General features: G+C 42.7%; 2 protein-coding genes and 1 long non-coding RNA gene across 3 annotated transcripts in view; all 3 read right to left on the reverse strand.

The window, feature by feature from the left end:
- LOC148044014 (endonuclease domain-containing 1 protein-like) overlaps positions 1–1,866 on the reverse strand; it is a 76,964-nt gene extending 75,098 nt beyond the window's left edge. Inside the window, exon 1 of the mRNA XM_087722522.1 lies at positions 1,651–1,866. Coding sequence (XP_087578648.1) covers positions 1,651–1,866 — 216 coding nt within the window. The remainder of the gene's footprint in view (positions 1–1,650) is intronic.
- Positions 1,867–1,897: 31 nt separating this feature from the next.
- Positions 1,898–3,424, reverse strand: LOC148044015 (uncharacterized). Its single transcript, XR_015697642.1, has 3 exons — positions 3,341–3,424; positions 2,745–3,064; positions 1,898–2,088 (listed from the first exon to the last, which is right to left on the reverse strand). It is a non-coding gene; the product is annotated as an uncharacterized LOC148044015 (long non-coding RNA).
- A 15,583-nt stretch (positions 3,425–19,007) lies between these two features.
- On the reverse strand, positions 19,008–21,116 carry LOC148044016 (endonuclease domain-containing 1 protein-like). Its single transcript, XM_087722450.1, has 2 exons — positions 20,824–21,116; positions 19,008–20,181 (listed from the first exon to the last, which is right to left on the reverse strand). Exons 1-2 carry the CDS (start codon positions 21,100–21,102, stop codon positions 19,651–19,653), a joined length of 810 nt encoding a protein of 269 aa, XP_087578576.1. The 5' UTR covers positions 21,103–21,116; the 3' UTR covers positions 19,008–19,650.
- Positions 21,117–21,775: the final 659 nt, after the last annotated feature.

The raw sequence follows: 21,775 nt of genomic DNA on the forward strand, positions 1-21,775 counted from the left end.
ATCTTCCTAAATGCGTCCAATGTTGGAGCATCCACAACTTCTGGGAGCAAGTTGTTCCCTTGATTCATTGTTCTAACTGTTATCCTTTCTAACTGAACCCTTTCTTTAATGATTCCATTCCACCATTTCTTTGATATTAGTGGGAAGGGAACGAACCAGCGGCAGCACCAATGGGAATTCTCCCTGCTTGAGCGTCATCGGTCTCCCCTCCAGGACTGGCCTGAACACCCCTTGAACTGTGCCCGCCCCCCGACCGAAAACATCCCCCTCCCACTTTCTCCGCTTCTCTCTCTGTGTCGAACTCTCTCGCCCATCAGGTGAAGTCAAGGGAGACTCTGCCCGGAGACCGATGACGCGGAAGAAGGGAGGATTCTCATTGGTCCTTCTGCTTTGCTAGGCACTTCCTTTACCAGAGTTTCAGGAAAACGCTTCCTGTCCCTCCCCACCCCCCCAATCCAGGGACTTTGGGGCAGCCTCTGAGATATTGGAACACGGCTACTGACTGAGTTGCCCTGCCTGTGGGAAAGATTGGGGTGCAGATTTTACCAGCCATTGTGGGGTCATTTCTCATGGGGTAGCAGAGCAATGAAGGACTTGATGGAAGCCTCCATCTGACACATAAGAGATCTGACACCAACTTAATGACCTTGAATCAATCAATCAAGGCCAACATCCGGGGGAAGAAAACTGGAAGTATTGGCAATGTACTTTTTCTCTGCTCCCCCCTCCCCATAGACATACCCCTGATAGATGGATTGATTGATTGATTTATAAATTGATGGATTGGCTGATTGATAATACTGTGCAAAAGCGAATGTTCAAGTTATTCTAGATTGATTGTACTCTAAAGCAACACAAGGAAACAGATCTTTGATAAGCAAGTTTATTGCAAGAACTAAGAAAGCGAGGGAGAAAACATTCAAGCAATTACGTACAGAAAGGCATCAACTTTCAACCACAATTGGAACTGGAACTCTGTCACTAAGCGATGTTATTGCGAAGTGGGTCACACCCAATTTACACAATCTTCAGGATTCTGCAACCATCCTAAACACAGGCCAAGCATCCACATTTTGACCATGGGACCATGGGGCACTGCAACAGTCATACATAGATTGTAAGTAGGTTTTTTAGTCTTCTCATAAATTCAAACAGTTGTTGAATGGTTGTAAATTGAGAACTACCTGTGTCAAATCGAAGTCCGATTTAGCATGAAATGAAATTTGATTCCTAAGGATCTTCTTCCCACCCGCACTGTGCAACGACAGGAAACTGTTAGTTGTGCCATCATTGAACCCTTCATCTCATGATTGGATTATTTTATTTTCTGGGTTTGCTCCATAATCTGAACCACAAACTAATCAAACATCTTGACTTTTCACAAGATTGAGCCCCCAAAAATTATACGGATCAAACTAGGATTATAATAACTGCATTCATTCCATAGGTTGAAGAACTAAGCTGCTACGGATATACTTTGCTTTTTTTGTCTTTTTTTTTTTGCTCTGTGAATTCTATTTGGAAGATAGAGAATGACCTTATGGATTATTAATCTTATCAATAGCAATCACCATTGAAAAGATTAATTCCTTCCTTCCCGTATTTTTCGTTAAGTTTCTTTTCCAGGTCCTTCAGGTTAAACCTTTCTACCCTATCCTGATTATTTTCAGCAAGGACTCCGAAGCCCTGTTTTTGCTCCTTTTTGGTCACGCAACAAACTGCAGCCCAGATATGACTGGGCTTATTCACTCGGCCACCAGAGATGGAATCGTCACCGGGCACCACGCCCACAATGACGAATGTTTCACGGCATCCTTCAGTACTTTGGCTCATAGTACTTAAGAAATCGTCCCATTCTCCATTCATGAGTTCCTGAAACTGGGGCACGACGTTGGTTAAGGTGTAGGTTGCAGCTTTGCTATCTCCATACGGTTGGTGGGATGCTGGTGCCAACTGTCCCAGGTCGTATTGGAAAATGTTCTCATAATCGCTCCATACAGCCTGTCTTTTTGTCAGGTCACGTGGGTTGATTCGACAGGTCCTTTCCGATTCCATGCTTTTTCTGTGACGATCGCTAGGCAGTGCAAGCTATGAATATGGAATAGAAAGCAATGTGCCCGATTAACATTCACACATGGAATCAAATACGCTGAATCTGGTTAAAAATCTACCATGAGCCAAACAGGGAATTGGGTGCGGGATACGTTTCCATGGCACTTTCCATATTTGTGGCAGTTTGTGGGAAATCTGGAAATTGAGGGCCCTGACTGACCTCTTGGGGAGCCTGCTTGAAACTGTCCTATACACATATAGGACAGTAGCAATACACATTGCTTCAGCTTGAAATTTGGGGTTCTGGGCACCCTGAGTTTGCTTCTTTGGGGAAAGATGGAAGTGGAACCTCACCAATGTGGAATTCTTACAGCCAAGCTTCTAAAAGCTCCTGAGATTAATCATGTACAAATAATTCTTACATCCACTGTCTTGTCTTATTTCCTATCCAGTGACTGTTACTCTAAGATAGCGGTGTCAAATTCAAGGGCTTATATCTGGCCCACGGGGCCCTGGAAATACCAAAGGATTAGTCCAATCTGCCGTCCGTTCCTCCCGCCTCCCTTGTGGCCGGCTCACAGAGGGCAACTACAATGCAGATCCAGCCCTTGAAGAAATCCAGTTTGAGACCCCTTCTCTTAGATGATCTCCATTTCATGAAGGCTTGGTTTCAAAATAGGAACTCCTTTTACCTGTGGTTCAATCTTCCATTCCACCGGTGATGCACCTGGAGCATGATGATATTTATAGGCTGAGAACAGGGGGATGCGCCCTGCTGTGTCGTACATTGTGGCAAATCGATAGCTGCCCTTATAGTACTGGCAGATTCTGGCTGGATTCAGTGGCAACAGGTTGGAGGGGGGGGTTCCACCCAAGAAGAACTGACTGCAGGGTTGGAAACTGCTCCCCACCTCCCCAGTTGCAGGCAGGAGAAAGGAGGCAGCCAGGGAGAGGATCCACAGAAGCAACATGGCCGTGTTCTTGGTCGGTTGGTCCTTCAAGTAGAACTTTTCTGCCAAAACAGAGAGAGAAAGAGAAAGAGAGAAAAGGGAGAGGGGGGAGGAGAAAGGAGGAGGAGAAAGGAGGAGGAGGAGGAGGAGGAGGAGAAAAAGAAGAAGAAGAAGAAGAAAGACTTTTATTTAGCAATGGGAGAATCAGTTTGAGGTTGAATATACCCAATGGCTCATAAAGTCCAGGTGTTCCACATGTTCAGATGGAGGCCAAACAGATTGTTTACATTTCTGGATAGAAGAGAAGGAAGGGCAGGGCATCCCAAGGGTGGTCTTACCAGTGTAGCTTTCTGGGTCAATTCAGCTTTCAGTGTAGGTTTTGTTGCCTGATGCGCATAATACTCAGCAATTCTATCGCCTCTGTGTCTGACAAATCCACAGACAAGAAACCCAGATATTAGGGGGAATTCCCTGTCTGTGCTTTGTGGCAGCAAGAGGATTAGATGCATAAAATTCTTTGCCCACATTAACCATAATTAATCTAATGTTTCTGATAGAAGATTGAGTTGTAGTAACCAAAAGCTGCCATCTATGCAAAAAACAGTGACTGTATCCAGGATGGAAAGCGCATAATTCAAGCATTTGCACAAGAAGGTTATGACAACAGCCGCAGCCCATAACAAAACATCCCACAGTGGCTTACCCAGCAGAATACTCACAGGTGCAACCAGTCACTTGCTTGGAGACCAGAAGAAGACAAGTAGAGAGAGAAGAGTCCCAATGCTGATGGAAGCCCTGCTCCAAGATTTATATTATGGCTATTTCCTCTTATCTTTCCATAGAAATGAATGCATGGCTGCTCCTTTGTTGACGTGACAGGTGCTTGGCCTAGGGTGCCATTTCTGTGGAACTGACTCTGTGGGTAAAGGGCGGATGCTAATAACCCAAAACTAAAAAGTATCCCACAGATTATATGTATTTAGCCCCGGTCCCATTCAATTCCAGAACAAGGCTGAGCAAATATTAGGAAGATGTGGATCTAGTCACGTCGTGAAGAGCAAACATAAAAAAAGGCAATTTCCCAGAGAGGAATAGACATCAAAGTATGGGAAATATTATATTAATGAAGCCAAGAGAATTCTTACAGTCTAGCTCTCGCTTGGCCTTTCTAGTGGGACTTTTCTGCCTGAAAAAGAGAAAGAACAGTGATCAAGCTCTGATTTAGCAAGTTAACAAGGCCTTGAGGTTGGATTGGCCTAGGACACATAAAGTCCAGCTGGGCCAACTTCCCCCGTGACAACTTTCTCCTGTCAGAAAGACAACTCTGTTGTAAAAGAGTTGGAGGAGACCTTGGAGGTCAGGCAGGAAACCCGATCCCGTTTCCCACAAAGGTTGTCCAATCTTTTCCTAAAAGCGTCCAGTGTTGGAGCATCCACAACTCCTGGGAGCAAGTCATCCCCCTGATTCATTGTTCCAACTGTTATCCTTTCCAACGGAATCCATTCTTCAATTATTTGATTCCATCATGAACTGAATAATAGAGTATGCATTCTGAAGATGTAGGAATATACTAGTAAATTTTAAGGATGATACAGACCTGTCAGGAAAGGAAAGCATTGTAACTCATACATTTGCCACTTTCGTAATGTTAGGTAGAACCAATGTTTTCTGTTGTTCAATTCTTACCTGTAATCAGTGTCTTTTATTGTTTGATCATTTGAGCAACAAAGATGATTAGGGGACTGGAGGCTAAAACATATGAAGAACAGTTGCAGGAATTGGGTAGGTCTAGTATATTTAAAAGAAGGATTAAGGTGACATGATAGCAGTGTTCCAATATTTGAGGGGCTGCCACAAAGAAGAGGGGACCAAATTATTCTCCAAAACACCTGAAGGCAGGACGAAAAACAATGGATGGAAACTTACCAAAGAGATACCCTAACTCTAACCCAACTCTAACCTAACCTAGGACTAAGGAGAAATTTCCCGAGAACGATAGTGAGAACAATAAAACAGTGGAACAACTTTCCTCCAGGAGTTGGGAATTCTCCAACACTGGAAGTTTTAAATAGGGGATTGGACAACCATTTGTCTGAAATGGTATAGGGTCTCCTGCTTGAGCAAGGAGTGGACTAGAAGACCTCCAAGATCTTTTCCAACTCTGTTATTCTCTTTTTGTTTTTATTCCGTTGCTATGTTATTAAACTTTGGATTAGGAGGAGATCGATACCTGTATCTGAATTTGTGGTAAGATTGTTGACTACACCTTATATTAGGTTACCCATTGGAGATCGTCTTTTCTTTATCATTGCTTTTTACAACTTGTCTTAATCTCTTTATTCTCTTGGAGATTGTCTTTTCTTTGCTCATTGCAACTTCGCCTGAGACGTCTCTATCACACTTACAGATCTTTACTACTTTCTTCTCTGGAATTGAACAGGGCAGGTGCCAGATGTACACGACTATTTCTTTTGCTTTGGATTGTTTGTTTCCAATGTTTAATGTGGTCTGCCACCTCGCTTTATCAACAGATGCAATTCCGCGGTTACGTCAGCCTAGATCATGCACGACAAGGGACACATGGCACCACCGTCCCATCAACCAGATCAGGATAGCAAAGATGCCACCTTCACCTTCACCGACATCATGCCCCAGTTACGCCACCTCAATAATGGACAATGTAGAATATATGAAGAAAATATAAATGCAGCAGGATGCCAGCATACATATGTCATTGTGGGTCCAGTGCCCGGGAATAAATCCATCAACAACCGAGTGAACGTACCCAGTCATATCTGGGCTGCAGGTTGTTGTGTGCTTCAAAACAATCGCAGAAGATCCTGGGCTGTCATTGCTGAAAATGATACGGATAGAGTGGACCATCTTACATTGACGGAGCTGCAAGAAAAACTTGTGAAACTGTACGGGAAGAAAAAAATTGATCTTTTCAACAGTGCTTGTAACGAAGCTCAAAACTGAGCAAATAAAAGCAAAGTAGAAACCTAGGAGCTTAGTTGTTCCACATATGGAAAAAATGCTGTTAGTTTTAATCCTGGTTTGATCTGTAGTTTTTTTTTGGGGGGGGGGATCTCAATGTTGTTAAAATCAGGCTGTTTGATTAGATGATGGTTCAGATGATGAAGCAAACACAGAAAATCAATGAGTCCAATAATCAGATGAAGGGCAAAGTGGTGACTCAGCTAAAACAGGGTCTGCTTTATTAGAGTTTAGAGGTTGGATGGGCTCGATCTGATTTCAGCCCATGTACAGGAAACCGCCGTGAAAAGGAATGATTTTCAGTCCATTGGACTGTGTGGCAGGGAAGAGGACCTATAGGGATCCAATTTGATTTCATGCTAAATAAGCGCTTCTATTTGATACAAGTAGTCCTCAAATTACGACCGTTTCTCTTTGAAATTATGACAATGCTGAGAAAAGTGTCTTGCAAGCAATCCTCGCACATACAACTGTTTCCGTGTTCCTGTGATCCTATGATCAAAACATGGGTGGCAGGTATTTATGGTGCCCCAAAGTCACCATTTGCAATCTTCCCAGGGTTCCTCTTAGATGCAAAACCAGCAGGAAGATGGTTTCACTGTATGACTGCAAATCAAAATGGTTGTAAAATTGGGTCTTACCCACTTAACAATGCCATCTCTTAGTGATGAGGCTCCAGATTCAATTGTGGTTGTACGTTGAGGACTTCCTGTACATAACTGCTAGAATTCTTTCTCAATGGGTTTCTTACTTTTTGCAATAAACTTGCTTATTAAAGATTTGTATCCTTATGTGACTTTCAGTATATCAATCCAAAAACGCTTCATCATTCCATTTTGCACAAAATTATCAGTCATTTATTCAATCAACCAATCAACAAATCAGGACTATGTGTATGAGGATTGCAAAGAAGAGACACATTGCTAAAAGTTCCAGGTTTCCTCCCTATTTTGGCTTTGATTGATTGAATGCCATTAATTTGGTCTGTCATATGAATCTTCACAATCAGAGATGGGTGATGGAGTGGTCATCTAAGTCCAATAATCCTGAATTCTTGAGTTCTTCACCTAGAAACATTTGGATCCAATGTGGATTAAGTCCAAAGAAGTGTGCCTAGTATTGGGGCCTTGATACAATTTTTCCACTGCAAGTTAAATTCCACCTTCCAAAACAGAGAATCTAAACTGGAGGGTAAAAGGAGTGGATTCACTTTTCTGGCCTTGGAAAAGATACTGCCAGAGACCAAGAAGAAGTCAGTTTCACACTTGCTAAAAAAAAAGCATTGATTTCTTCATATCCTCAGCTGGTGTCAATCTTAAGGTAAAGGTTCCCCTCTCATATATATGTACTAGTCATTCCCGACTCTAGGGGGCGGTACTCACCTCTGTTTCTAAGCTGAAAAGCCAGTGCTGTCTGAAGACGTATCTGTGGTCATGTGGCTGGCATGGCTAAATGCCAAAGGCCCGCAAAACACTGTTACCTTCCTATTTTTCTACTTGCATTTTTACATGCTTTCGAACTGCTAGGTTGGCAGAAGCTGGGACAAGTAACTGGAGCTCACTCTGTTAGGTGGCGCTAGGGATTCGAACCCCTGAACCGCCGACATTTCTGATAGACAAGTTCAGTGTCTTAGCCCCTGAGCCACCGCGTCACTTGGAGTCAATCTTAAAGTACAATAAATTTAGATCTCTTTTAACAATTATAGAGAAAGACTGGCCAACCCAAGGGTAAAGAAATGTGAAATTAAGCTTAAGAGATTTGTCCAGAAAACAGCGGCTAAGTGATACTTGGAATACAGGGGGGGGGGGATATTAACTGCCCAAGAGGTTTGTGGCTAATATAATTGGAATTGGAGAAATTTAAAGCAACAAAAGGAAAGACTCGGAGAAAAGAGAATAATTTTTCTGTGTGGATTTAGAGTTTTTGATTTCTGAAAATTTCAACAGGTTATTCATTTAACTGTATTGTTGGAGGGTAAAAGCTATCTACTGGAGGAAAGAAAGCAGAGCAACATCTTGAAAGCCCAGCTGCCAAAACCTTAACCTTGAACATAGGAAAGATAAGTGGAAAATACAAAGTATTTTAGTGAGTGTACGGCCCTTTCCTATCATCTGACTTTGTTTTGCTAGGCTGAGAAAGAAAGTAAAAATACTTTTGAAGTAGATTGTACTACTTTGGGACTGGATATTAAAGATGGAAAAATCTGGAAACAAGATGAGAGACTTAATTAATTGGAGTTAAAATACAAAGGTACCATTTTAAAAAATGTTAAACTTGAACATGGAGTGTGGGATGTATGAAGAATTACTGGAAATTTTAAAAGATGCACGTATAACATTAAAAGGTGTTAAAGAACCAGGAAAATCATTGGAATATATAGAACAGGAAACAGGAGAGGAACTGACAAAGAGGAATATAAATGAGATCCAAAAAGCTAACAATGTAGAAAAAAAGCTGAAAATAAAAATCAGACAACTTGAGATTTAGAGAGACACAGAAAGAGCAGAAAGGAAAAATGGGAAATGGTATCCAAAAAAGGAACAACTCAACAATAAAGAGATAAATAGTAGAAAGCGAAAAAGAAAAATGCCAGGGAGGGTTGCCCAAATTATTTATCGAAAAATGGTAGAAAAGATTCAGAAATAAAGATACAATACATGTAGGAAAAAAAGGAATTTAAGAGTATGGGATAAAAGAACAACCAGAAAATTGATGAAAAGTGGAACATTAAAGAGAGTAAGACACACGCTGAGAAAAGGGTTAAAAAAGGAGGAAGGGAAAGAAAGGATATATTAGTAGAATAAAATGAAATACCTATGTTAATTCTGTTAATGAGCTAAATAAGAAGTGAGGGAATTACAGTCACATTATTAATTGTGGATAACTAATTAAGTAAAATGCTTCTTATATTAAAATTGAATTTGAGGATATACCTATAGACAATAGAATAACAAATGGAAAATGAAATGATAAATTTGGTTTCTTTTTGAAGGGGCAAAAATGATGTTGTTTATGTGTTAAGAAAAATCAGTTTTAAGGTGGAAATATGGGAAGTTCAAAAATGATATGGCTGAAATTGGAAATGGTAATACGATGTAAAATGAATTATGTATATGAGAGAATGTAAAAGGGAGAAAACCCAGGCAACACTTTGTTTACCAAGAGAATTTAAAATTTGTAACAAAAAATAAAATAAAAAATTACTTGTAAAAAAAAACAATTAGGGAGGTAATAATACCCGGATCAAAGAACCATCAACCAGGCTCCCCTTTTCCTGCTTGGAACTGGGGAGCTGGGGGGCCGTTTCAGACCCTACAATTAATTCTTCTTGGGAGGAAAGAAAACCCCCAAATGGTGCCAATGAAACCAGCCAGAATCTGCCAGTTGTGTAACAACAAGGATCGATTTCCACAATATTTGTGTTAAGATGTATTTCAATTTAGTAGCTGGAGCAGTGAAGGGTTGTGCAGGGAGCCAGAACACCCAGTTGTGCTTGATTGATTGAAGAGTGCTGGCTCCTGCGTGAGGCAATCTGAGCTGTGATTGGTTGCTATGGGCGTAAAAGGGGCGTTTCCTTGTTTTCCCGCCATTTTCTTCCCTGTATGCCGTGCACTCAGAGATTTACCTCATGATGTTCCTGCTTACCTGACTATCTTGTTTGCTATAAAATATGGATGTAAAATATCTTTATTTACATAGGTAGTCCTCGATTTACGACCACAGTTGAGCTCAAAATGTATGCTAAGTGAGAAACATGTTAAGCCAGCCTTGCTCCATTTTACGACCTTTTGCCTTGAAGTGAACCACTGCAGTTGTTAAATTAGTCACACGGCTGTTAATACAATACAATACAATAGCAGAGTTGGAAGGGACCTTGGAGGTCTTCTATTCCAACCCCCTGCCTAGGCAGGAAACCCTATACCGTTTCTGACAAGTGGCTATCCAACATCTTCTTAAAGAGTTCCAGTGTTGGGGCATTCACAACTTCTGGAGGCAACTTCTGTTCCACTGATTAATTGTTCTCACTGTCAGGAAATTTCTCCTCAGTTCTAGGTTGCTTCTCTCCTTGATTAGTTTCCACCCATTGCTTCTTGTTCTACCCTCAGGTGCCTTGGAGAATAGCTTGACTCCCTCTTCTTTGTGGCATCCCTTGAGATATTGGAGCTCTGCTATCATGTCTCCCCTAGTCCTTCTTTTCATTAAACTTGACATGCCCAGTTCCTGCGACCATTTTAGCCTCCAGTCCCCTAATCCTCTTTCTTGCTCTTCTCTGCACTCTTTCTAGAGTCTCCACTGTTAAGTGAAATCTGGTTTCGCCATCGACTTGGCTGGTTAGAATGTCGTAAAAGGGGATCATGTGACCCAAGGACGCTGCAACCGTCATAAATGTGAGCCAGTTGCCAAGCATCTGAATGTATACCACATGACCATGGGGATGCGGCCATGGTCATAAGTGTGAAAAATGGTCATAAGTCTCTTTTTTCAGTGCCGTTGTAACTTTGAATGGTCATTAAGTGAACTGTAGCAAGGACAACCTATATAAAACTACAAGTACATGTCAATGTCTCTGGCTTCATTTGGACATCTGTTGTGCAATTCCCTGACGGTACAATAGAGATTGGCGCATCCTCAGAGTTTTGGTATTTAACTATCAATCTGGTGGGGCCGGAAGAAGACGTGACTGGAAGATTCAACCGCAGTAAAAGGAGTTCTTGTTTTATAGCTAAACATTCATGACATGGAGATGACCTTAAAGAAACAGGAAATATGTCAAGATAGTGAACTTAAAGAAACTTATTTCTACATAATTAGTCTCAGGGTTCCCAGGAGCTGGGCTTATAAGAACAATTTAACCAGTGGAACAGCTTGCCACCAGAAGTTGTGGCTGCTTCATCCCTGGAAGTTTTGAAGAAGAGACTGGACAGCCACTTGTCTGAAATGGTGTAGAATCAAATGTTTGAGCAGGGGGTTGGACTAGAAGATCTCCAAGGTCCCTTCCAGCTCAATTCTGATTCTGAATTCTGTTCGCCTGTTTGACTACACCTTATATTGTATTTCCTACACTTTGATTCTTCTTCCTCTTTTGGAAAATATTTCTTCCTTGATGTTCTCTCTTTGCAACTTGGCCACACTTTGCTGATTTTTTTACTCGCCCCTTCTGGGGAATGTAAAGGGACAGGTGCCATGTACAGGTGATCTGAGGGCTGCTTTTTAGCTTTGGGGTGTTGGCTTCCACAGAGTCAGTTCTACAAAAAGGTCGGCTAGGTCAAATATCACAAGCACAGTTAAGGGTTTATTCCTTCAGACATGGAACAGAAAAGTTCAATCTTGGAGCAGGGTTAGAGTTAGGGTATCTCTTTGGTAAGTTTCCATCCCTTGTTTTTCATCCTGCCTTCAGGTGTTTTGGAGAATAATTTGCCCCCCTCTTCTTTGTGGTAGCCCCTCAAATATTGGAACACTGCTATCATGTCACCCCTAATCCTTCTTTTAAATAGACTAGACATACCCAATTCCTGCAACTGTTCTTCATATGTTTTAGCCTCCAGTCCCCTAATCATCTTTGTTGCTCAAATGCTGAAACAATAAAAGACACCGATTACAGGTGAGAATTGAACAATAGAAAACATTGGTTCTCCCTAACATTACACAAGTGGCAAATGTATGAGTTCCAATGCTTTCCTTCCCTGACAGGTCTGTATCATCCTTAAAATTTACAAGTATATTCCTACATCTTCAGAATGCACGCTCTATTATTCAGTTCATGAATAGGCCACTTTTTGTACATTAAAAAGGAAAGCTTTGGCTAGAAAGACATCATGGTTTCCTAAACCACCAAAGAAGGCATGGATGCTGCGAATCTGAAATCTTCCCAGGGTTCCCACCCAGTTGAAAGTTCATGATCTTGTCCCCCGACTCACAAGTCCATCACATGGATTCCGTTGGAAAGGATAACAGTTAGAACAATGAATCAGGGGGACGACTTGCTCCCAGGAGTTGTGGATGCTGTAAGAATTCTCGGCCTCCTTAATATAATATTTTCCATACTTTGATTTCTATTCCTCTCTGGGAAATTGCCTTTTTTTTATGTTTGCTTTTCATGACGTGACTAGATCCACATCTTCCTAATATTTGCTCGGCCTTGTTCTGGAATTGAATGGGACGGGGGCTAAATACATATAATCTGTGGGCTACTTTTTAGTTTTGGGTTATTAGCACCCGCCCTTTACCCACAGAGTCAGTTCCACAGAAATGGCACCCTAGGACAAGCACCTGCCACGTCAACAAAGGATCAGCCATGCATTCATTTCTATGGAAAGATAAGAGGAAATAGCCATAATATAAAACTCGGAGCAGGGTTTCGATCAGCATTGGGACTCTTCTCTCTCTGCTTGACTTCTTCTGCTCTCCAAGCAAGAGACTGGTTGCACCTGTGAGTATTCTGCTGGGTAAGCCACTGTGGGGTGTTTTGTTATGGGCTGCAGCTGTTGTCATAACCTTCTTGTGCAAATGCTTGAATTATGTGCTTTCCATCCTGGATACAGTCACTGTTATTTGCATAGATGGCAGTCTTCTTCTTCTTCATCATCATCTTCATCATCTTCATCTTCTTCTTCTCCTTCTCCTCCTCCTCCTCCTCCTCCTCCCTCCTCCTCCCTCTCCCTCTCTCTCTCTCTCTTTTGGCAGAAAAGTTCTACTTGAAGGACCAACCGACCAAGAACACGGCCATGTTGCTTCTGTGGATCCTCTCCCTGGCTGCCTCCTTTCTCCTGCCTGCAACTGGGAAGGTGGGGAGCAGTTTCCGACGCTGCAGTCAGTTCTTCTTGGGTGGAAACCCCCCCTCCAACCTGGTGCCACTGAATCCAGCCAGAATCTGCCAGTATTATAAGGGCAGCTATCGATTTGCCACAATGTACGACAGATATGGGCGCATCCCCCTGTTCTCAGCCTATAAATATCATCATAATCCAGGTGCATCACCGGTGGAATGGAAGATTGAACCACAGGTAAAAGGAGTTCCTATTTTGAATCTAAACATTCATGAAATGGAGGTCACCTTAGAGAAGGGGTCTCAAACTGGATTTCTCCGAGGGCTGGATCAGCATTGTAGTTGTCCTCAGAGGGCCGGCCAGGAGGGAGGGGGAGACGGATGGCAGATGAGACACCTCCTGCAGCACTCTTCTGGCAAAAACAGGATGGGGCCCCCCACGCACACCCCATCATGCCCTGTTTATGGCCTGGATGACCAGGTTTCCAGATTTCCCAGAAACTGCCCCAATTATCTAAAGTGCCATGGAAGCATATCCCACACCCCATTCCCTGGTTGACTCAGGGTAGATGTTTAACCAGATTCAGCGTATTTGATAGCGTTTCGTGTGAATGCTAATCGGGCCTATTGGTTGCCATTCCATATTCATAGCTTGCACTGCCTTCCGATCGTCACAGAATAAGCATGAAATTGCAAAACACCTCTGGAATCAACCCCCGTGAACTTACAAAAAGCCAGGCTGTATCGGAAGATTACACTTTCCCATACGACAAGAGACAGTTGGCGCCAGCATCCCACCAACAGTATGCCGATAGCAAAGCTGCAACCTACACCCTAACCAACACCGTGCCCCAGTTTCAGAATCTCAGTAATGCAAAATGGGATCATTTTTTAAGTAATATGAGCCAAAGCGCAGCAGGATGCCGTGAAACATTCGTCATTGTGGGCGTGGTGCCCGGTGATGATTCCATCTCTGGTGGCCGAGTGAATAGGCCCAGTCATATCTGGGCTGCAGTTTGTTGCCTGACCAAAAAGCACAAAAAAAAGGCCTTCGGAGCCATTGCTGAAAATAATGAGGATAAGGTAGAAAAGTTTAACCTGAGGGACCTGGAAAATAAACTTAATGACAAATACGGGAAGGAAAAAATTAATCTTTTCAATGGTGACTGCTACTGATAAGATTAATAATTAATAATCTGTATGCAAAACAGAGTTTACAGAGAAAAGAAAAGAAAGTATATCTTAGTTCTTCAACATATGGAATGAATGCAGTTCTTATAATTCAAGTTTGATCCGCATCATTTTTTGGGGCTCAATCTTATGAAAATTCAAGATATTTGATTGGTTTCTGGTTCAGATTATGGAGCAAACCCAGAAAATAAATTAACCCAATAATGAGATGAAGGGTGCAATGATGACTCAGCTAAAACTGTGTTTTGTTTATCACAATTTGGAAGGGCTTACACTGTGTGTGTGGGAAGAAGATCCTTAGGAATCAAATTTCATTTCATGCTAAATAGGGCTTAGATTTGACACAGGTCGTTCTCAATTTAAAACCACTTTGAATGGTTTGAATTTATGACAACACTAAAAAAAACTACTTACAATCTATGTATGACTGTTGTGGTGTCCCAGGGTCAAAATGTGGATGTTTGACCTGTATTTACGATGGTTGCAGTGTCCCAGAGGTTGTGAAAATTGGAAGTGACCAACTTCATCATAACATTGCTTAGTGACAGAGTTCCAGTTCCAATTGTGGTTGAAAGTTGATGCCTTTCTGTACGTAATTGCTTGAATGCTTTCTCTATTGCTTTCTTAGTTCTTGCAATAAACTTGCTTATCAAAGATCTGTGTCCATGTGTCACTTTGGAGTACAATCAATCTAGAAAAACTTGAACATTCAATTTGCACAGTATGATCCATCAGCTAATCAGTCGATTGATAAATCGATTCATCAATCAATCAGGAGTATTTCTAGGGGGTAGGAGCAGAGAAATAGCACATTGCAAATATTTGCAGATTTTTTTTTCTTATTTTGGCCTTGATTGATTGATTAAAGCTCATTAATTTGGTGTCCCTCCTACGAGGCTTGCAAATATGTTCCCAAATATATCACCGACGTGTTGGAAGTGTAAAAAATAATATGGGACTCACTACCATACATGGTGGCCATGCGAGATGGCAAAAAAATTCTGGACCAAATTAAAAAATGACACGAAGAAATAATGGGGGGGGTCATATAAACCGGAAGCTGTAAATATTTTTATTAGGTATAACAACAAAAAAGTATAGCAGAGAAATATTGCATCAAATTCTACATATTATAACTGCAGCCAGAATAAAGTATGCCTAAAATTGGAAGAACAATGCAGTAGCAAAGGAAGATGAGGTGATAAGAACGATTTTAGAATGCATGGAGATGGACAAATGGAGGAAGGAAATACAAGGAAATGCCGAATCAGAATACTATTTTATTTGGGGGAAATGGTATAAATGATTAGATAACAGAAATAAGAAATAGGGAAATTGCTGCATGATGTATGATGGAACTTCTAGTTCCTGTGTTGTTTTAAGTGATGTGTTTGTTGATGTGTTTAAAATAACATTTTTTATAAAAAAACGTTGGTGTCAGATCTGTTATAAGCCAGGTCACCGAGACAGATGCAGGCTTCCATCAAGTCCTTCATTGCTCTGCTATCCTATGACAAATAGCCCTCCCAGGGCTGGTAAAATCTGCGTCCCAATCTTTCCCACAGTCAGGGCAACTCGGTCATTAGCAGTGTTCCAATATCGCCGCAGCCCCAGAGGCGAAACCGGTGGGTCTGGATTGTGGGGAGAGGAAGAGTTTTCCTGGAACTTCGGGAAAGGGAGAGCCCAGGAAAGTGGAAGGACCAATGGGAATCCTCCCTTCTTCTGCATCATCGGTCTCCGGGCAGAGTCTCCCTTGACTTCACCTAATGGAGGAGAGAATTCGGCGCAGAGAGAGAAGCGGAGAATGAAAATGAAATGATAAATTTGGTTTCTTTTTGAAGGGGCAAAAATGATGTTGTTTATGTATTAAGAAAAATCAGTTTTAAGGTGGAAATATGGGAAGTTCAAAAATGCTATGGCTGAAATTGGAAATGGTAATATGATGTAAAATGAATTATGTATATGAGAGAATGTAAAAGGGAGAAAACCCAGGCAACACTTTGTTTACCAAGAGAATTTAAAATTTGTAACAAAAAAATAAAATAAAAATTACTTGTAAAAAACATAATCAGGGAGGTAATAATACCCGGATCAAGGAACCATCAACCAGGCTCCCCTTTCTCTGCCTGCAACTGGGGAGCTGGGGGGCCGTTTCAGACCCTACAATTAATTCTTCTTGGGGGGGGAAAAACCCCAAACTGGTGCCAATAAAACCAGCCAGAATCTGCCAGATGTATAACAACGGGTCGATTTCCACAATATTTGTGTTAAGATGTATTTCAATTTAGTAGCTGGAGCAGTGAAGGGTTGTGCAGGGAGCCAGAACACCCAGTTGTGCTTGATTGATTGAAGAGTGCTGGCTCCTGCGTGAGGCAATCTGAGCTGTGATTGGTTGCTATGGGCGTAAAAGGGGCGTTTCCTTGTTTTCCCGCCATTTTCTTCCCTGTATGCCGTGCGCTCAGAGATTTACCTCATGATGCTCCTGCTTACCTATCTTGTTTGCTATAAAATATGGATGTAAAATATCTTTATTTACGACCACAGTTGAGCCCAAAATGTATGCTAAGTGAGAAACATGTTAAGCCAGCCTTGCTCCATTTTACGACCTTGCGCCTTGAAGTGAACCACTGCAGTTGTTAAATTAGTTACATGGCTGTTAATACAATATAATACAATAGCAGAGTTTGAAGGGACCTTGGAGGTCTTCTAGTCCAACCCCCTGCCTGGGCAGGAAACCCTATACCGTTTCAGACAAATGGCTATCCAACATCTTCTTAAAGACTTCCAGTGTTGGGGCATTCACAACTTCTGGAGGCAACTTCTGTTCCACTGGTTAATTGTTCTAAATGCCAGGAAATTTCTCCTCAGTTCTAAGTTGCTTCTCTCCTTGATTAGTTTCCACCAATTGTTTCTTGTTCTACCCTCAGGTGCCTTGGAGAATAGCTTGACTCCCTCTTCTTTGTGGCATCCCTTGAGATATTGGAGCTCTGCTATCATGTCTCCCCTAGTCCTTCTTTTCATTAAACCTGACATGCCCAGTTCCTGCCACCATTTTAGCCTCCAGTCCCCTAATCCTCTTTCTTGCTCTTCTCTGCACTCTTTCTAGAGTCTCCACTGTTAAGTGAAATCTGGTTTCGCCATCGACTTGGCTGGTTAGAATGTCGTAAAAGGGGATCATGTGACCCAGGGACGCTGCAACCGTCATAAATGTGAACCAGTTGCCAAGTATCTGAATGTATACCACATGACCATGGGGATGCTGCCATGGTCATAAGTGTGAAAAATGGTCATAAGTCTCTTTTTTCAGCATCGTTGTAACTTTGTGAGTGTGGGGGCAAGATCATGAACTTTCAACTGGGTGGGAACCCTGGGAAGATTTCAGATGTACCAACGTGTCTCTATTAATGAACGGGAACTTTGAGGGAAGCTCTGCCTTGGACTCTGATTTAATTCTGGAGGATATTTGGAAGCCTGACATCTTGTTCCATGGCCAGTTGTTTCAGGAAAAGCTGGCCATGACAGGTTGTCCTTGGTGAGCAGCTCATGGTGATCCATCTGTGGCGAGTTGTGATAGAGCTGGAAGGCAAGCTAAATGGTAAACAGTCAAAGAAGGGAAGGGTGGGGAGAGAAAGGAAAAGGAAGGAAAGAATGAGAGGGAGGAAAGAGAAAAGGAGAGGAAGGGGAGTGTGGACTTCTTTTTGCACTCCCCGAGATCAGTGTGGAGTGGGCTGTAGTGGATTTCTGAAGGGGACGTGCAGCCCCCAGGCCAGCAAAGACTTGGGGGTCTCTGAGATGGCTGGCTGGGGAGTCCTGGGGTGTCTCCTCTCTCTCTCTCTCTCTCTCTCTCTCTCTCTCTCTCTCTCTCTCTCTCTCTCTCTCTCTCTCTCCCTCCCTCCCTCCCTCCCTCCCTCTCTCTCTGTCTCTCTGTCTCTCTCTCTCTCTCACACACACACGTCCTTGGGGCTATCCCTCCTGCAATCCAGCATCCAGTTTTGGTCACCACACTATAAAAAAGATGTTGGGAGACCCTAGAAAGAGTGCAGAGAAGAGCAACCAGGATGATTAGGGGACTGGCTATGGGGAGACCATGGAGGTCAGGCCGAAACCCCTATCCCATTTCCCACAAAGGTCTGTCCAATCTCTTCCTAAAAGCGTCCAATGTTGGAGCATCCACAACTTCTGGGAGCAAGTTGTTCCCTTGATTCATTGTTCTAACTGTTATCCTTTCTAACTGAACCCTTTCTTTAATGATTCCATTCCACCATTTCTTTGATATTAGTGGGAAGGGAACGAACCAGCGGCAGCACCAATGGGAATTCTCCCTGCTTGAGCGTCATCGGTCTCCCCTCCAGGACTGGCCTGAACACCCCTTGAACTGTGCCCCCCCCTGAAAATATCCCCCTCCCACTTGCTCCGCTTCTCTCTCTGTGTTGAACTCTCTCCCCCATCAGGTGAAGTCAAGGGAGACTCTGCCCGGAGACCGATGATGCGGAAGAAGGGAGGATTCTCATTGGTCCTTCTGCTTTGCTAGGCACTTCCTTTACCAGAGTTTCAGGAAAACGCTTCCTCTCCCTCCCCACCCCCCAATCCAGGGACTTTGGAGCAGCCTCTGAGATATTGGAACACGGCTACTGACTGAGTTGCCCTGCCTGTGGGAAAGATTGGGGTGCAGATTTTACCAGCCATTCTGGGGACATTTCTCATGGGGTAGCAGAGCAATGAAGGACTTGATGGAAGCCTCCATCTGACACATAAGAGATCTGACACCAACTTAATGACCTTGAATCAATCAATCAAGGCCAACATCCGGGGGAAGAAAACTGGAAGTATTGGCAATGTACCTTTTCTCTGCTCCCCCCTCCCCATAGACATACCCCTGATAGATAGATTGATTGATTGATTGATTGATAAATTGATGGATTGGCTGATTGATAATACTGTGCAAAAGCGGATATTGAAGTTATTCTCGATTGATTGTACTCTAAAGCAACACAAGGAAACAGATCTTTGATAAGCAAGTTTATTGCAAGAACTAAGAAAGCAATAGAGAAAACATTCAAGCAATTACGTACAGAAAGGCATCAACTTTCAACCACAATTGGAACTGGAACTCTGTCACTAAGCGATGTTATTGCGAAGTGGGTCACACCCAATTTACACAATCTTCAGGATTCTGCACCCATCCTAAACACAGGCCAAGCATCCACATTTTGACCATGGGACCATGGGGCACTGCAACAGTCATACATAGATTGTAAGTAGTTTTTTTAGTCTTGTCATAAATACAAATAGTTGTTGAATGGTTGTAAATTGAGAACTACCTGTGTCAAATCAAAGCCTGATTTAGCATAAAATGAAATTTGATTCCTAAGGATCTTCTTCCCACCCGCACTGTACAACGACAGGAAACTGTTAGTTGTGCCATCATTGAACCCTTCATCTCATGATTGGATTATTTTATTTTCTGGGTTTGCTCCATAATCTGAACCACAAACTAATCAAACATCTTGACTTTTCACAAGATTGAGCCCCAAAAAACTATACGGATCAAACTAGGATTATAATAACTGCATTCATTCCATAGGTTGAAGAACTAAGCTGCTACGGATATACTTTGCTTTTTTTGTCTTTTTTTTTTTGCTCTGTGAATTCTATTTGGAAGATAGAGAATGACCTTATGGATTATTAATCTTATCAATAGCAATCACCATTGAAAAGATTAATTCCTTCCTTCCCGTATTTTTCGTTAAGTTTCTTTTCCAGGTCCTTCAGGTTAAACCTTTCTACCCTATCCTGATTATTTTCAGCAAAGACTCCGAAGCCCTGTTTTTGCTCCTTTTTGGTCACGCAACAAACTGCAGCCCAGATATGGCTGGGCTTATTCACTCGGCCACCAGAGATGGAATCGTCACCGGGCACCACGCCCACAATGACGAATGTTTCACGGCATCCTTCAGTACTTTGGCTCATAGTACTTAAGAAATCGTCCCATTCTCCATTCATGAGTTCCTGAAACTGGGGCACGATGTTGGTTAAGGTGTAGGTTGCAGCTTTGCTATCTCCATACGGTTGGTGGGATGCTGGTGCCAACTGTCCCAGGTCGTATTGGAAAATGTTCTCATAATCGCTCCACACAGCCTGTCTTTTTGCCAGGTCACGTGGGTTGATTCGGCAGGTCCTTTCCGATTCCATGCTTTTTCTGTGACGATCGCTAGGCAGTGCAAGCTATGAATATGGAACAGAAAGCAATGTGCCCGATTAGCATTCACACATGGAATCAAATACGCTGAATCTGGTTAAAAATCTACCATGAGCCAAACAGGGAATTGGGTGCGGGATACGTTTCCATGGCACTTTCCATATTTGTGGCAGTTTGTGGGAAATCTGGAAATTGAGGGCCCTGACTGACCTCTTGGGGAGCCTGCTTGAAACTGTCCTATAGCAAGAGAATACACATTGCTTCAGCTTGAAATTTGGGGTTCTGGGCACCCTGAGTTTGCTTCTTTGGGGAAAGTTGGAAAGGGGACCTCACCAATGTGGACAGCAGAATTCTTACAGCCAAGCTTCTAAAAGCTCCTGAGATTAATTGTGTACAAATAATTCTTAAGTCTTGTCTTATTTCCTATCCAGTGACTGTTCCTCTAAGGTAGAGATGTGAAACTCAAGGGCTTATATCTGGCCCATGGGGCCCTGGAAATACCAAAGGATTGGTCCAATCTGCCGTCCGTCTCCCCCTCCCTCCTGGCCAGCCCTCAGAGGACAACTACAATGCTGATCCAGCCCTTGGAGAAATCCAGTTTGAGACCCCTTCTCTAAGGTGACCTCCATTTCATGAAGGCTTCGTTTCAAAATAGGAACTCCTTTTACCTGTGGTTCAATCTTCCAATCCACCGGTGATACACCTGGAGCATTATGATATTTATAGGCTGAGAACAGGGGGATGCGCCCTGCTGTGTCGTACATAGTGGCAAATCGATAGCTGCCCTTATAGTACTGGCAGATACTGGCTGGATTCAGTGGCACCAGGTTGGAGGGGGGGTTTCCACCCAAGAAGAACTGACTGCAGCGTTGGAAACTGCTCCCCACTTCCCCAGTTGCAGGCAGGAGAAAGGAGGCAGCCAGGGAGGGGATCCACAGAAGCAACATGGCCGTGTTCTTGGTCGGTTGGTCCTTCAAGTAGAACGTTTCTGCCAAAACAGAGAGAGAGAGAGATGGAGAGAGAGAGAGAGAGCGAGAAAAGGGAGAGGGGGGAGGAGGAGGAGGAGGAGGAGAAGAAGAAGAAGAAAGACTTTTATTTAGCAATGGGAGAATCAGTTTGAGGTTGAATATACCCAATGGCTCATAAAGTCCAGGTGTTCCACATGTTCAGATGGAGGCCAAGCAGATTGTTTACATTTCTGGATAGAAGAGAAGGAAGGGCAGGGCATTCCAAGGGTGGTCTTACCAGTGTAGCTTTCTGAGTCAATTCAGCTTTCAGTGTAGGTTTTGTTGCCTGATGCGCATAATACTCAGCAATTCTATCGCCTCTGTGTCTGACAAATCCACAGGCAAGAAACCCAGATATTAGGGGGAATTCCCTGTCTGTGCTTTGTGGCAGCAAGAGGATTAGATGCATAAAATTCTTTGCCCACATTAACCATAATTAATCTAATGTTTCTGATAGAAGATTGAGTTGTAGTAACCAAAAGCTGCCATCTATAAAAAAAACAGTGACTGTATCCAGGATGGAAAGCGCATAATTCAAGCATTTGCACAAGAAGGTTATGACAACAGCTGCAGCCCATAACAAAACATCCAACAGTGGCTTACCCAGCACAAT

The sequence above is a fragment of the Thamnophis sirtalis genome, unplaced genomic scaffold, assembly GCF_051295495.1.
Source record: "Thamnophis sirtalis isolate CommonGarterSnake01/CBP01778 unplaced genomic scaffold, rThaSir2_p1.2 scaffold_9, whole genome shotgun sequence".
In the NCBI taxonomy this organism is placed as follows: Eukaryota; Metazoa; Chordata; class Lepidosauria; order Squamata; family Natricidae; genus Thamnophis; species Thamnophis sirtalis.

Excerpts from the sequence above, each read along its gene's own strand:
- LOC148044016 (XM_087722450.1), bottom strand. The coding sequence starts at position 21,102 with ATGTTGCTTCTGTGGATCCCCTCCCTGGCTGCCTCCTTTCTCCTGCCT. Across the intron at positions 20,182-20,823 it reads ATTGGAAGATTGAACCACAG|CTTGCACTGCCTAGCGATCG; the intron begins GTAAAAGGAGTT and ends CCATATTCATAG.